At 47.5% G+C, this 16,184-nt stretch overlaps 1 protein-coding gene across 2 annotated transcripts; it reads left to right on the top strand.

The window, feature by feature from the left end:
• The first annotated feature begins 6,021 nt into the window (after positions 1-6,021).
• Positions 6,022-15,735, top strand: PLAAT5 (phospholipase A and acyltransferase 5). 2 transcript variants are annotated; one of them, XM_045555955.1, is made up of 6 exons: positions 6,022-6,169; positions 6,761-6,890; positions 8,139-8,247; positions 9,809-9,917; positions 13,818-14,030; positions 15,530-15,735. In XM_045555955.1, the coding sequence occupies exons 1-6, from the start codon at positions 6,022-6,024 to the stop codon at positions 15,592-15,594; spliced, it is 774 nt and encodes a 257-aa protein (XP_045411911.1). In that variant the 3' UTR covers positions 15,595-15,735. The 2 variants fall into 2 exon arrangements, with proteins under 2 accessions (XP_045411911.1, XP_045411910.1); XM_045555954.1 differs by having other exon boundaries at positions 13,818-14,080.
• The last annotated feature ends 449 nt before the right edge of the window (positions 15,736-16,184 follow it).

Below are 16,184 nucleotides of genomic sequence, written 5' to 3'. Positions count from 1 at the left end.
AGAGATGGTCCTTCGCAGGCCACACTTTGAGCTCAGACAAAAACGTCCTGGTCCAGTGCTCCCGGCCCCGCGTCCCAACCCTCTGCTCTGCTTCCAGATCATCCCTGGCTTAGTGGTGTGTGTCGTGGTGCTGGTTTTCTCTGCCCTGGTTCTATGCAGGGCAAGGGCGCATCCCTACTGTGACGACACTGAATATCACCGCAGGGCAAGGGCGCATCCCTACCGTGACGACACTGAATATCACCGGTGAGTCCTGGAGCTCCTCAGCGGGTGGAAAGATGCCCCGAACGGGTGGAGACTGGGGGGTCTTCATGGTTCTTGCCCAGGAGTGGGAGTAGCCCTAAGGGGTCTCAGGGCCTCAGTGCCCGCCCTTCCTTTCCCCTTAACACCCCTCCTGTGTGTCTGTTTTCCAGGAGGGACTTTCCGAGTCCGACGAATACACAAGAGGCAGCTGGTCAGGACACCTCCGATTCTGGCAGTGGTGTGGCAAGGAACCAGGACAGTGGAGAATAGGCCTGGCTGAGGAGGCACCATCTGAGTGGGGCATTAAAGGACAGTGAGGGTTTCTTCCGTGTCACAAGGTCCCACGCATTTGGAGGAGTTTTGGGGCAAGTGAGCCATCTGCTAACACGATCAGTCCTTTCATATGCTGCTACCACGGATGTGACAGAACTCGGGACTGCTAGCGTCTCTGGTGAAGAAATCTTCCAGTCATGAAGCTAGTACATCGTTATACATGAAAATATAAGGACTCATTCTAAAGAGAGATGGCTGCATCTATAACTTATATATTTATGGACATTTTATCCATGATGATCAGTTGGCATTAACAGGTCACATTCTGATGGGTTACAGCATGATCTCTGATGTCCAGGTACAGACAAGTTTTCCTTAGCTGCAGAAGCACCACAAGGGTGTGTTTTGTTTTGGTTTTGGTTTTTATTTGCTTGGTTTTGTGTGTGTGTGTGTGTGTGTGTGTGTGTGTGTGTGTGTGTGTGATTAATAAATACACAACATGGTTTTACTCTTGTAAGTATTTTTGGCTTCCAGTTGATCTCAGAAGTTTCTTCCCAATGACTGGCAGTTAGAAATCCATCCCCTTCTGCACCTGCATCTTCTCTGACTAGGGTCCTCTGAAACCCGTCACCTGCTCAGGGTATTAGGCTGCAAAGGAACAAGGCATGTCTCATAATCCGGAAAAAGGGAGGTGGTCCTGCCTGGCTCTGGAAGGGCACTGCCCTTCCCCAGGACCACCCGGCCTGTCTCCTCATCCAGTAGAGGCCCAAGCTCAGATATCAGTTTAATGTTCTATTGACGGTGGCCTGGTCATGGCTTTAAACATTTGGGGATGGAATGAAAAGTCTCTCCCTCTCCCCAGGCAGAGACCGTCTCTGGACCCTCTGAAGCGCTGGCTGACATCCCTGCCTCGGGCTGAGACGGCAGCAGGGCAGGCGTCCAGGCTGTGCTCAGACCCCAACCCTCTTCCTGTCTGTTTCCTCTGCCCGCTTACCAGCCAGGCCCTTCACTGGACCCTGGAGAGGCCGGAAGGGAGGGAAGTATACACAGCATCCTGCCTGCACGGAGTGCACAGCCAGGGCACAGGGAACTGCAGCCACGCTGGGGCTGTCAGGGCAGCCCCTCAGGCGTGGGGTGTCTGGCAGGAGAGGAGGAGTGGGTGTGGGGAAGTGCTGGGGGAGAGAGACCCAGATGTGAGGGCTGCAGAGGCCAGAGCCTGCGCTGTGCTGCGCTAGATAGATATCAATTAAAAAACAAAGTTTTCAAAATGGATTTCATACATTCACTTATGTGCTATTAAAAGAAATGTACCTACCAAATGGCTTGTTCAATCCATTTCCAAGATTGGTTGAAATTTGAGGGAAAGTAAAAGATATGTAAGACAAATAGTAACCAAAATAGCTGTTGCAGCAGCATTAATATTAAACAAGATGGAATTAAATACAAAAGCACTGCTGCTAAGTATGAGGACTATTTCATAGTGATAAAAGGAACAATTAACCACAAAAATATAATAATCTCTAACCTCAGTGCACCTAAAAACAACCTATATGATTTAAAATTTGACAGAATTATAAGTACAATTGGACAAACCCACGATCATAGTGGTTTTTTTTGTTTTTTTGTTTTTTTTTGGACAGTCTTGCTTTGTTGCCCATGCTAGAGTGCAGTAGCCTGATCGTAGCTCACAGCAACCTCAAACTCCTGGGCTCAAGTGATCCTCCTGCCTCAGCCTCCCGAGTAGCCAGAAATACAGGCACCAGGCATGCCATCACGCTAAAAAAAAATTGTCTATTTTTTATAGATATGGGGTCCTGCTGCTCGGGCTGGTCTCAAGTTCTTGGCCTCAAGTCATCCATGGAGGCACATCCACAGCCTTACCCACTGCCATGGTGAGGTCCTTGGTCCTGATCCTATCTCTGAAGAAGGGGATGTAGCTGCTTATGGGGCCGGGGTCACCATGAGATTTTCCTCCGGCTGGCAGATGGGTCTGTGCTTCTGGTCCTTGTGGAAGTGGCCCTGGGTGGGGACCAACGAAGGTCCTGGAAGAGGGTGTGGGCCTCAGAGTAAAGTCGGTGGATGACCTTTGCCCCAGAAGCAGCTACTGTCCCTGCCCTCTCTGGATGTCACTCCATCCAGTGCGGTTGGGTGAACTTGCGGTTAGTGACAATGCCAGCAGGGAAAGGGGCAGAGAGTGTGTCCTCTGCCTGCCCAGGGGCTGCAGCTGCCAGACCAGGAGGAAGCAATCCCAGGACGGGGCCCTGTGGACTGAGCAAAGGCAGCTCCCAAGGAAGCTGGGGTCAGAGTCTCCTGCAGTTTCTTCCCGCCACTGCCAAGTCTCCCACTTTGCAGCTTTGGGCCAGAAGCCCCCCACTCCTCCCCTCCTCCCCACCTGTCTCAGGAAAGGAGAGAGTAATGTAAGAGAGCCTTGGCGCTCCGGTGGCACAATCGGTCAGCATGAGGTACTTATATAATTGTGCCTGGACCACACGGCAGATGTCCTGATTCAATCAAGGACTGTGGGGCAGTGGCCTTTGCTAAATAGAAAGGGTCACGAGTGTCAGAGTCCTGGTGGGATCCCAACCTCAGATGAGATTGGGTCCTAGAGTCTAGGCTGGTGCCCATGGGCCCGTGGGAGGGCCTGGCCCAGGCTCTGGCCAAGGGAGGCCCTTTGGTCGCACAGTGGGGCCATCCATTATGACCAGCTGACCACAGCGGAGCGAGGCCGAGTGGTTCACAGACGTGCGGGCTGGACAGAGCCCGCTGATGCATGGCAGCCTCACTCGAGATGTCTCTGAAAGACAGTGGCGAGGGGAGCTCCTTCCAACGCAGGGAGCTTCAGGGGGTGCCCTGGTCATCCACTCTGGGTCGAGAGAACTGGCCTGAGGGTCACATACACAGTCTCCAGGGCAGTAGCAAGTGGTTTCTCCAGTTGATCAGGAGTCGGGAAGGAGAAGGGTTGGAAAACTGGAGTTTGGGGAAGAGGGATGTGTGGGGACGCACAAAAACAGGTCTGAAGTGGGGAGATCTTTGTGTCGTCACACGTGGATGGCCACCCAGAGCATCTGTACAGATGAAGCCCTTGATACCCAGACGTCACAGTGGCTCAGGCAGCCTCTGTCATGGGTGTGGTGGCTGTGGTGGCAGGGAGCAGGCTTGGGTGGACACTCCCTAGTCAAGGCCAGTTTTGATACTGACACTGCTGATGTCTGTCCAGCCGTTCTGGACTGAATTGTGTCCCCCACACTCATATGTGGAAGGTCTAACCCCCAGTGTGGTTGTATGTGGAGATGGGGCCTCTACGGGGGAATTAAGGTTAAATGAGGTCATAAGGGTCATAGGATTAGTGTCCTTGTAAGAAGAGATACCAGAGCATTCCCTCTGTCTCTCTCTGCTCATACACAAAGAAGACATCATATGAGCACTAAGCAAGAGGGCAGCTGCCTACAACCCAAGGGAAAAGGCCTCAAAATAAGACCTACCTTGCTGGCCCCTTGATTTTGAATTTCCCAGCCTCCAGAACTGTTGAAACCGCCCTTACAAATTAATGAAAAGGTGTGCAAGGTGAGAACGGTGATAAGGGCCTGGCTAAAAATAACAACAATAATTAGCCACTGTCCCCCTGTTTGCTTCTCTATAATTGCTACTCTGGAGCCACACAGCTGGTGGTCATACAGAGTCTTAGCTTTTTCCATAGATAATATTACCTTTTGAAACCTAGGGGTAGTTTCTGAGACAGCTTCCAGGTCCCGCATTCCAGTGGAGCAGCTGACCCACCCAGACCAGCCCCCCATACTGAGGAACTGACTCAACTGGTCTTGTGACCCCCACCCAAGAACCTGCTTAGCAGAGAAGACAATTTCTACAACCCTATGGTTACCCCCTGAACCCTGCCAAACTGTCTTTAAAAAACCTGTCTCCCAAATTCTCGGGGAGGCGGATTTGAGAAATTTCTCCCATCTCTCCACTTAGTGCTATGCGGAATTATCAAACTCTTTCTCTGCTGTAACACCAGCTATCTCAGTGTATTGGCTTCCTCTTGGACAGCGGGCAAATGAACCTGGCTGGGCAGCAACACTGTGAGAAAGACATTTCTGTTGTTCAGGCCACCCAGTCTGTAGTACTTCGTTACGGCAGACTGAGCCGACGAAGACACCTCCCATCATAGCAGTAGACCTCATCTTACTCATTCTGTTCATTCCCACTTACCAGGAACAAATGACCTCTAGTCCCAGGGAAACCCACTTGAGTCTCCCAGAGCAGACAGCCAAGCAGAGTGTGCTGGTTGTCACAGTGACTCCCAGGAAATATTGCTATGATTTTGAGATTGCATATCAATAGTTATTTCTGGCCTCTACCCCCAAACATCATATTCCCTTTCTCCTTGGTTGTTACACAATTCGGGCCAGTGTGTAACTGAAACTTCTCTTTGAGATTCTTGATTTCCATGTGAAGGCACACATTTTTCATCCACATATAAAATTAGATACACTCTGGGAGGCCGAGGCGGGTGGATCGTTTGAGCTCAGGAGTTCGAGACCAGGCTGAGCAAGAGTGAGACCCCGTCTCTACTAAAAATAGAAAGAAATTATATGGACAACTAAAAATATATAGAAAAAATAGCCGGGCATGGTGGCACATGCCTGTAGTCCCAGCTACTCGGGAGGCTGAGGCAGGAGGATCGCTTGAGCCCAGGAGTTTGAGGTTGCTGTGAGCTAAGCTGACACCATGGCACTCACTCTAGCCTGGGCAACAGAGTGAAACTCTGTTTCAACAACAACAACAAAAAGTAAAGAGAGGGTGACCTCTGGTGCCAGAGAGAGAGGGAGATGGGATAGGGAGGAACGCACAAGTAGGAGCATCTGTGCTGGGTGTGTTGCAGTTCTTAAGTAGGATGGTGTTTTCAGGGGTAGTAATTTTATTATCATGTTTCATAACTACATGTATTCCATGTATTCTTTCATGTATATTACATATTATGTATGTATAGATTACATTTTATATAAATTTATATTTGTTATTTTTTCAATAAAAACTCTGAATCCCTCGAGATTAACTCCCGAGTGTGCTCCCTAACCTGGCCTCAACCTCGCGCTCCATACGCTGCCTCTGCTCCAAAACGTTCAGCTTCTCCTGCTACCTTAGGCGCTTCCGAGCCTTTGCGCAGACTGTTTTGCGTTACCTGCTACCCAGCGAGTAACCTCTGACGCCCTTTTCCCCTGCCTTTCCTCTGAAGGATCCCCAGATTCCCGGCCTTCGAGCTCCCGCATTCTCGCCCCTCTCTGTTCCTGGAAGCGCTCACGGCGCCCCCCGCCCGCGCGCCCCCGCCGTTTGTCGCGCGCCGCCCGCGCCCGCCCCGTCGGTGCGTCCTCCCTCCGCGGCTGTTCCAGCCGCCCCCAGCGCCCGCGACCGCGCGGCTCCGCAGCCCCGGGCGGCGCCGACCGCTAACTGGCCGGCGCGCTGTCTCTTGCGAGGCCTGGGGGCCGGCGAGGCCGCAGCAGCGGGATGGGCCTGAGCCCGGCCGCCGGGGGCGGGTGCGAGCCCCGCCTCCCTAGGTTCCCCCCGTCCCGCCCCAAACCCGCCGGGAGAACCGCCAGCAGCCGGCCAGATGACCATCAGCCGGCTCCCGGACGTTCAACTGCGCCTCACTCATGTGTGCCCGGAATGGGGCCCCTCCCCATGAGGCCGCCGCGCCCCGGCCGGGAAGTCCTCCTGGGTTGTTCTCCGGGACCCAGCAGGCTGTTACCTCGAAGGCTCCTTCCCTTAGACATTGTTGATTAACTGCCTGTTAACCATGAGTGAATATTTCAGAACGACCATTTGTCACTAATTTAATCAAAGCGAGCTGCGCGTCCAGTGACTCCCTCCTTCCTACTGTATGCCAGGTGGAAGTGGGGCAGTGATGGTAGCTCGCCCAGGTAGTTAAGAAGGCTCTCGCTCCGCAGAAGCCTCTACCTTGGGGCTTAGCCCCAAGATTTCTGTGATCTATGACAGAGGCAGCTCGGCCTTCTCATCCTCTCCCAGATTCTGTTCCTGGGAGTTCCAAAGTCTTTCCTTCGCAGACTAACTGAGCCCTCTCCAGCACCTCGTCCCACAACCCCATTCATTCATCCAAAAAAATTATTGAGGGCTAACCAGGAGCCAGGCACGGTTCTAAACTAGAGCTCGGAGCCTACCTTGGCATAGCCGTCAAGGTGCTCACTTGCTTAATCTCGCCTTTCACAGACTTTATCCCCCAAAGAAGGCAACTATAGTTTAAATAGCTTTCCCCCTCATGAATTAGAAGAATGCGTGGGATCCCAAGCGTTGGTCCAACTCCGGCCCAAGCAGTCCCAGCAGGGCACGTTAGAACCAGATGGAAGCGTCCAGCAGGGGTAAGATTCATTTCACGTTAAGACCTGGGTCTTTGGGTGGGAGAAGCCTTTTGAAGAGCTGACTTGGATGGCAGTTCTGTAAAACAAATCCTGAGATGGTTTTTGTGTAAACCAGCCTACCACTAACCAGTAGTGGAAGGCTGGCTTGCTCCTGGGTGATAAAACACTGTACTGAATTGGGGACCCTCTGGCCACAGGCTGCCTTGCAAGCAGTTTCTAGCCACATGGTCACTCTCCAGCCCGCCCCTCTCACACGGAGAATTGAATCACTTTAGTAGGAGGCTTAAAATATTGATGGTTGGTCTCACTAACCAATGAATGATGTGACCTTCTTGCAAATTTCCTTAATCCACTTTCATTAGAAACATGGTGGTTGCCTCTTTTAAAAATTCTGTGGGCTGAAATTTTGGAGAAGAGTTAGAGCACGGGGAAAGGTAAAGGAAAAGCCATTTCTGAGTTGGTGGTGTACCAGATAGGTTGTACGCATACCCTCTATTTTCACCCTCTTGACAAGCCTATGAGACAAATATATCGCCATTTTAAAGATAATCAAACTGAGGGTCAGACAGATTAGTGTAGTAGCTCAGGGTTGGACAGCAAGTGGCCCAGCTAGGATTCAAACCCAGGTCTTTCTGGCTCCAAAGTGTTTCACTCTGCTATGCTATCTCAGAAGCACGTTCTTGCCTTTCATTTCAGCCCTCTCCCATAACATAACATTATGTTTAGAGGTAAAAAACATACTGATTTCATTCATATTACTTGAAGTTTACAGTGTTGTGGCTGTACAAGCTTTCTCAAAATATGGAGCTAATTATTGGAAGAAACAGCTGACAGTTCACAGCTGACAGTTCAAAGGGCTTGGCTCTGGGCAGAGGCCACTTGGCATTTCATTATAAGCTCTTATATACTGTTTTTTTTTTTAATCTACGTGCAGGTATCACTTTGAACATTTGAAAAAGATTATTGGAATTTTTTTTCAAACCCTGAAAGCTACTCGTTGCTATCATTGGCATTTTAAATAATTGCCAGAAAACCAGTAAATAGCAATTTATTTTGTATGAAAGCTAATGACTTCACAGAAACAAGCACAAAGAGAAATGTTCCCTACAGTCTTAAAACTGAAAAGGTATCTTAAAATCACAAATCTGCAGTGATTTGGAACTGGAAGTGATTTGGAATCCGATACAGATTTTCCATTCGTTGTGAAATAGTGTTATTTGTTAACTATGTGATTGCAAAATCATTTAGGGAGAAGCCTATAGTTATCTTGGAGATCAGACCCAGCCAGAAGAGAGCAGAGTTGAATTCAACACCCAAGCCTGAGAGTGAAGACAAGTTAATAAACCAAGCAGCTGAGGTAAGTATTATAAGAATTCTTATCTTTTACCTTCTGGGGACTTCTCTACATATTTCATTTTACCTTATTTAGGCTGTGTATAATAAACATCCATACTGATTTGGGATGTTGGTTGCACTATTTCTTTTAAATAGCTTTATTAAGGTATAATTGACATATAGTAAACTCCACATATTAAAAGTACACAATTTGATACATTTTGGCATATGAATATACCCATGAAACCATCGCCAGAATCAAGATAATGAACATCTTCATCATGTATAAAAATTTCTTTATGCCCCTTTGTAATCTCTCTCTCTTCCCACTCCACCCCTATCCCCAGGCAACAGTTGATCTGCTTTTTGTCATTGTGGATTAGTTTATGTTTTCTAGAGATTTACATAAATGAAATCAAATCGTATGTGCTGTTTTTCCTCTGTCTCCTTTTCATTACTGAGCACTATTCCGTTGCATGGATATACCACTATTTGTTTATCCAATTACTTGTTGATGAGCATTTGGGTTGTTTCTAGTTTTTGACTATTACAAATAAAGATGCTTCAATATTTGTGTACAAGTCTCTGTACACACATGTTTGTTTGTTTGTTTTTTCTCTCTTGAGTGAATACCTAGGAGTGAAATGGCTAGGTCATGTGGTAGGTGTATGTTTAACTTAGTGTTTTCCAAAGTGGTCATATCGTTTTACATTCTCACCAGTAGTATATGAGAGTTGTGGTTCCTCCACATCCTCCTCGGCATTTGGCATGGTCAGTCTTCTAAACTTTAGCTATTTTAGTAAGTGTGTGGGTATCTCGTGGTTTGTATTTTCATTTCCCTAATGACTAATGATGTCGAATAGCTTTTAATGTGTTTATTTGCCGTCCATATTTATCATCTTTGGTGAAGTGTTCAAATGTTTTGCCCAGTTTGTTTTTATTGGTTTGTATGTTTGGTACTGTATGCAAGTACTTCGTCAGATACATACTTTGTAATATTTTCTTTTAGTCTTTAACTTGTCTTTTTAAAATATATCCTTAAAGCTGGGTGCAGTGGTTCACGCCTGTAATCCTAGCACTCTGGGAGGCCGAGGCGGGAGGATCGCTCGAGGTCAGGAGTTCGAGACCAGCCTGAGCAAGAGCGAGACCCCGTCTCTACTGAAAATAGAAAGAAATTAGCTGGACAGCTAAAAATATATAGAAAAAAAAATTAGCCGGGCATGGTGACGCATGCCTGTAGTCCCAGCTACTCGGGAGGCTGAGGCAGGAGGATTGCTTGAGCCCAGGAGTTTGAGGTTGCTGTGAGCTAGGCTGACGCCACGGCACTCTAGCCTGGGCAACAGAGCAAGACTCTGTCTCAAAAAAAGAAAAAAAGCAATTATCTGTGAAGTGCAATAAAGTGAAGTGCAATAAAGTAAAGTGCAATAAAATAAGGTATGCCTATACTTCAGAATTATTAGAATTCGTAAATATGTTCAGCCAGGATGCAGGATACAAGATTAATGTACAAAAATCAATGATGTATATGTGTGTGTGTGTGTGTGTGTATATATATATATATATATTTTTTTTTTCCATTATAGAGCAAACCAAGACCCAGACCTGGAGACCTGATTGAGATTTTTCGCATTGGCTATGAGCACTGGGCCATCTACGTGGAAGATGACTGCGTGGTCCATCTGGCTCCCCCAAGTAAGAGTGGATACTCGATTGAATTGTTGATATTGAAGTTAGCAAAGGAAACAGAAGCACAGTTAACTACTGTGTTCCCCAGCCGGTGCCCTTAGCAGTGAAACACTCTGAAGCATTACTGGACCTTTATTTAGTGTGTGATGGATCTTGGTCTCTGTTCACCAATATCCACTGAGTGTCCAGCCGTGAGAGTGATACAAGTATAAACAGTGTCCCCCAAGTTCCCGGACCTCCTAGAGCACCCTTTCTTTGAAAATGCAAATTTTAGAACTTGAGCCTCCATTTTGTATTAACAACTGTTCAGTATGTCTCCCTCATATTTCCAAGGATTCCCTGGGAAGGGTGCAGATGCTTACACATTCCGATTGTCAGTTGTTTCCTATTGTCCCCAAATGCTGCTTCCAGCTTCCTGATCATCTTCAGTACCTTCATCTTCACCTTGTTTCCCTGCTGTTCCAATGTCCTCCAGGCTGCTTCACTCTAAATGTGGAGACAGTCCTCCTTTCATTTCTCAAGACAGCATTAACACAAGGCTGAGATTAAACTCGTGGTTAATTAAACTTTGGTGGAGATTTGATGGGGAGGAGGTGGTGATAATACAGGATGATTACAATAGCATGGGAAGCAACTTTCAATTGAATGTCCAGAACCGCTGGTCACAGTGGTTGCCCCAGGAGATGGGACCTACTAGGGGAGCAGTTGGGAGATGAGGAGGGAGTGAGACTCCATCGCATACTCTATGATGCCTTTAGAATCTGTGTCCTGTGCAAGCATTGCCCATTCAAAATTAAATTAAAGAAGGGCACTGTACCGAAAGCCTTTGGTCACAACTTGTTTACAGCTGTCATCCCTGTGTCCTGTCCTCCTCTGGCCCAGTCTCTTACCTTGCCGGGACCGTCGCACAGAGAAAAGTCCCTTTCTCACCGCCTCTCTCTTCTGTCCCATCCACTCACACCCCTCCCACTTCCTGTCTTGGAGTCTACTCAAAGAATGTAAAAATTCATCTTCACCTCTCCTTTCTCGATGAAGTCCAGGAGCTTTCTTCTTGTATAACCAAAGAGACTATTAACAGTTGTATCTTTCCCTCACCATCAGATCAGATTTTTTTTTTTTAATTTCAAAATATTAAGGGGGTACAAATGTTTTAGGTTATGTGGATTGCTTTTGTAATGGTTGGGTCCCAGTTGTAGGAGTGTGCATCACCCAAATAGTGTCCATTGTACCCATTAGGTAGGCTTTTGCCTCCGCCCCCCCCTCCCCGGCTTGATTTCCAATAACTTCTTTTTTTTTTTTTGAAACAGAGTCTCGCTCTGTTGCCCAGGCTAGAGTGCTGTGGCATCAGCCTAGCTCACAGCAACCTCAAACTCCTGGGCTCAAGCGATCCTTCTGCCTCAGCCTCCCAAGTACCTGGGACTACAGGCATGCGCCACCATGCCTGGCTAATTTTTTTCTATATATATATTTTTTAGATGTCCAGATCATTTCTTTCTATTTTTCAGTAGAGACGGTGTCTCGCTCTTGATCAGGCTGGTCTCGAACTCCTGACCTCGAGCGATCCTCTGGCCTTGGCCTCCCAGAGTGCTAGGATTACAGGTGTGGGCCACCTCACCCGGCCATCCAATGACTTTTACTTTCCTCTGTGCACATGTGTGCTCACTGGTTAGTTCCAAATTAATAGTGAGTACACGTGGTGTTTGTTTTTCCATTCTTGAGATACTTCACTTAAAAGAATGGTCTCCAGTTCCATCTAGATTGTTGCAGAAGGTATTCATCGTTTTTTTATGGCTGAGTAGTACTTCGTGGTATACATATACCACATTTTATTAATCTACTCGCGTATTGATGGGCACTTGGGTTGATTCCACATCTTTGCAATTGTGAATTGTGCTGCAATAAACATTCGAGTGCAGGTGTCTTTTTGATGAAAAGTCTTCTTTTCCTTTGGATAGATACTCAGTAATGGGATTGCTGGATTGAATGATAGGTCTACTTTTAGTTCTTTGAGGAGTCTCCATACTGTTTTCCATAGATGCTGACATGGATGCAGAGAGAAAGATCTTTCTTTAAGAATGAATTCTGCCCTCTGTGCTCCTGAATGATGAATTGTCTACCCCCAGCTTTTATAAAATCAGCAGATTTTCTTCAAATACATAGGAAAAGAACAACGAATATTTCCTGTTCTTAGACAACTCACAAGGGGGCTTGGTACACACATTTGCATATCCATATAGCAGTAGCAGAAAAAAAACGGTCCTGGTTTTTTTTTGAGACTTGAGTCTCACTCTGTTGCCCAGGCTAGAGTGCCGTGGCATCAGCCTAGCTCACAGCAACCTCAAACTCCTGGGCTCAAGCAATCCTTGTGCCTGAGCCTCCCGAGTAGGTGGGACTACAGGCATGCGCCACCAGGTCCGGCCAATTTTTTATATATATATATATATATATATTTTTTAGTTGTCCATATAATTTCTTTCTACTTTTAGTAGAGACGGGGTCTCGCTCTTGCTCAGGCTGGTCTCGAACTCCTGAGCTCAAACAATCCACCTGCCTCGGCCTCCCAGAGTGCTGGGATTACAGGCGTGAGCCACCATGCCCAGCCTTTTTTTTTTTTATTTCGGCATATTATGGGGGTACAAAAGTTTAGGTTACGTATATTGCCCTTGAGCCTTGCCCCCTTCCCCTCCCCCCCCCCCCCCCGCCTCCAAATCAGAGAATCCTGGTTTTAAATGACCACCCCTGTGGCCTTGGGCAGGTTCCTGACCCTCTCAGAGTCTGTGTCTCCTCTAAGGATTAAGGATTATTTTTTTTTCTATCTTTTTTATTTTCTTTTTCTTGTTTTTTTTATTTTCTTTTTTCCCCTTTTAGACACCACAGTGACTTGGGATCCTCTAAGGATTAAAGGTGATAATATAGCAGCCTTCAAACATTTGAAATCTGGGGAACTCTATTTTCAAAGAAACCCTTGATGAGAATCACTATCTTTTTTTTTTTTTTTTTTTTTTTTGAGACAGAGTCTCGCTTTGTTGCCCGGGCTAGAGTGAGTGCCATGGCGTCAGCCTAGCTCACAGCAACCTCAAACTCCTGGGCTTCAGTGATCCTACTGCCTCAGCCTCCCAGGTAGCTGGGACTACAGGCATGCGCCACCATGCCTAGCTAATTTTTGCTATATATATTTTAGTTGTCCAGATAATTTCTTCTATTTTTTTAGTAGAGATGGGGGTCTCGCTCTTGTTCAGGCTGGTCTCGAACTCCTGACCTTGAGCGATCCACCCTCCTCGGCCTCCCAGAGTGCTAGGATTACAGGCGTGAGCCACTGCACCCGGCCGAGAATCCCTATCTTTGAGTAGAGATAACCACCAAGTGGCTGTAGATGGAAGCTGGTGGTACCGGGTACCATGCAGAGCCCTGTCTGCCTGGCTTCCCCTGTGCCCCTGCGGTGGCCACAGAGGGAGCATGTCACGGAACCACCCTGATCATGTACGTGATAGCCCCTTACCCCGGAACTGACACTTACATAGAGGGTGATCATTGCACACTTGTGAAGAGCACTGAAGTCTGCTTAGGAAACAAGACTCAAATCCTAGCGATCGGGCAGATCAGTCCAACACAGCCCGGGGCCACACAGTAAAGTGCTTCTAGAGTTTATTAAGAAAGAGACTCCTTAGAGGGTTGAGAGTGGGGAGTGCAGTGAAGGGCAAATGGCTTCTTGGGAAAGTTGGTTCTCTGCAGTTCATTAGTTCATTTAACTCAACTCCCTGCACCCTCCTCCCCACCCCACCCCCAGCCAAACCTTTTATTATTGGTGCTTAGAACAAGGCCCCAACAGAAGTGGAAGGGGCTTACCCAAAGTCTTTGAGCTGGTGCTACTCCTTGCACTTTCCAACTTTTTTCTTTGGTCTCTAGGTGAGGCATTTGGGGTTGGCAGCATCACTTCTACTTTTAGCAACCGTGCTGTTGTGAAATACAGTCGCCTGGAGGACGTGCTGCACAGCTGCTCCTGGAAGATCAACAACAAGCTCGATGGGACGTACCTGCCCCTGCCCGTGGACAAGATCATGCAACGTACGAAAAACATGGTCAACAAGATCGTGCAGTACAGCCTGATCGAAGGGAACTGTGAGCACTTTGTCAACGGCCTCAGATATGGTGTGCCCAGGAGCCAGCAGGTGTGGCCCCATTTGCTCTGATGGCAGCTTCCCCTGGAGCTTTCTTGGAGTTTGTCATCTCAGTGACCAGAATGGCAATCAGTGGTGTTGTCATATTATTTGCTGTACTGGTAGGGCCTTCTATTTCTACAGGACTTTAGGGTTCAGGAGGTATTTTCACCTCTATTAATCCATGGAGGAGCAGAAAAGGAATTGGGCTGATAGTAAGAACACCTGGTTGGAGCCCTAGCTCAGCTATTAAGTAGGGGGGGTCTCCTTGGTCAAGTCACTTAATTTCTGAGACTGTTTCTTCCTTTAAAGTTTCTTCCTTTACAGGGATAGGCAGAGGTGGATACTAAGATTGCAAACTACTAGCCTATGGGCCATATCTTGGATTTATATCATTTTTTATTTGAATTACTTGTCAACATTTAAAAATAGAGAAATTTTACATAAAAGATCTGGATTCTCATGGATTCTCAGCTTTTCTCGAAAAGCCGATTGATGAGGCCCCTGGGCTGTCGTTCCTGTTCTCCGACACTCTGTGGGGCCGCACTGTGGCTCTGCGACCCCCCACCACACAGGGCAGTGGTAAATTAAATGTGGCACAGTACACGTGAAAGAGCTTTGAAAGCCTAAGTATCTGCAACAGTTTGGGCTGCTCTTGTTAGTAAGCGATCCTTACTAAAACCCCATGAGATGACCACTGGAAGTGTTTATTGTCCCCTTTTGAATAGATGGAAAAAAAATCAAGGAAGAACATAATTGTTCTATGTTTTTTCTATGTTTCTTATATTCTCTGAACAGTCTGTGTTCAAATCCCAAAGTTAGTCTCTCTACTCTTGCTATCCCATCTCTCTGCGGGCACTGGTGCCCTCTGCCCACCCCTCAACCCCCACCGCTTTACTTTCTGCTTCCTCTCCTAGCCTGTATTCCATTCTTGTGAGGCCTTGCTCCAGGGCCAGGGCCTTGGTGGGCTCTGGTGTGAGGAATCTCCCATCCCACGAACATCCGTGCATGTAATGGCCCAAGGATCGCGGGCATTACAGGAAGCCCTCTGAAGAAGCCTGGGCCCAGGAGTCATGAGACCCAAGCCCAGAGCTGAGCTTGGACACCAATTCACTGTATGGCTCTGTCCGAGCGAGTCACCCTTGCTGGCTCTCAGATTCCCCTTCTGTAGAATGAGAACCTCAGTGGCTGTGTCACTGTGAGATCCTTTGCCTCTGAGCCCCACGCTTCAGGCAGACCCTGGGCCAAATGGCTCTGAGGGGGGAAGAGGATATAGTCCTGGCTTCCCGTGGTCTCTTGCAGCTCTGGGATTTTTGGAAACATAGGATACCTCAGGCTGCTTCTTCTTTTAGGAAAAGACTCCAAACAGGCTAGTTCCTGAATGGCAATGGTGGAGTGGAGGTACGGAGGGTGCAAGCCGGGGACTGGTACTGACTGTCCTGGAACTCCTGTGCTTTGCAGGTAGAACATGCCCTGATGGAAGGAGCGAAGGCTGCAGGAGTGGTTATTTCAGCTGTCGTGGATAGCATAACGCCCAAAGCACTAACTGCTTGAAGGGGCTGACAACTCCAAGTAGAGGAAGAGCTACTGACACCACAAAGAGAATGTGCCTCCTTCCCTCCCCTTGCTTTCTTCTGTCAGTGGCCCTGGTTAAAAAAATTGTGAGCTTCTGGAAGAATCTAGAATGTATCCAATTACCCCTCCAGAAATACATCCACTGTATGTGGCCATAGACTCAAGGACTCTGATGATGGGGAGAATTAATATCTATTGTGTATCTATTATGTGCCAGGCACTGTGCTAGGCATTTCATATACTTATCTAATTTTACTCTCTTTGTAGGAAGGAGCCTTGCTTGTTTCTTAGGCTGACCTTGGTCTTTGATGCTTGAATGCCATCAGAAACACCCTGGAAACCTCTGCTCAAACATTTCCAGTAATGAAGAACTCTTTCCAGAATTCTTTTCATTGAACTAAAATACCTCTAGTTTCTTTCCATTTATCTTAATTCTGCCCTTTTCGACCCACAGTGTGGTTTGGGTTTGGGGGGAGGACTTTAAGAAAAACTGTTGAGTCACAATTCAGGGGCCCACAATACCTTAATATAGAAACACATT

The sequence above is a fragment of the Lemur catta genome, chromosome 7 (genome assembly GCF_020740605.2).
Source record: "Lemur catta isolate mLemCat1 chromosome 7, mLemCat1.pri, whole genome shotgun sequence".
Lineage (NCBI taxonomy): Eukaryota > Metazoa > Chordata > Mammalia > Primates > Lemuridae > Lemur > Lemur catta.
This window is presented reverse-complemented; position numbering and strand designations above follow the sequence as displayed.

What these genes read in the sequence shown, in the direction of transcription:
- PLAAT5 (XM_045555954.1), top strand. Translation starts at nt 6,022, where the DNA reads ATGGGCCTGAGCCCGGCCGCCGGGGGCGGGTGCGAGCCCCGCCTCCCT. An exon ending in TTCAACTGCGCCTCACTCAT is followed by an intron (nt 6,170 to 6,760) that starts GTGTGCCCGGAA and finishes CCCCCAAAGAAG; the next exon opens with GCAACTATAGTTTAAATAGC. An exon ending in GTGTGCCCAGGAGCCAGCAG is followed by an intron (nt 14,081 to 15,529) that starts GTGTGGCCCCAT and finishes TGTGCTTTGCAG; the next exon opens with GTAGAACATGCCCTGATGGA.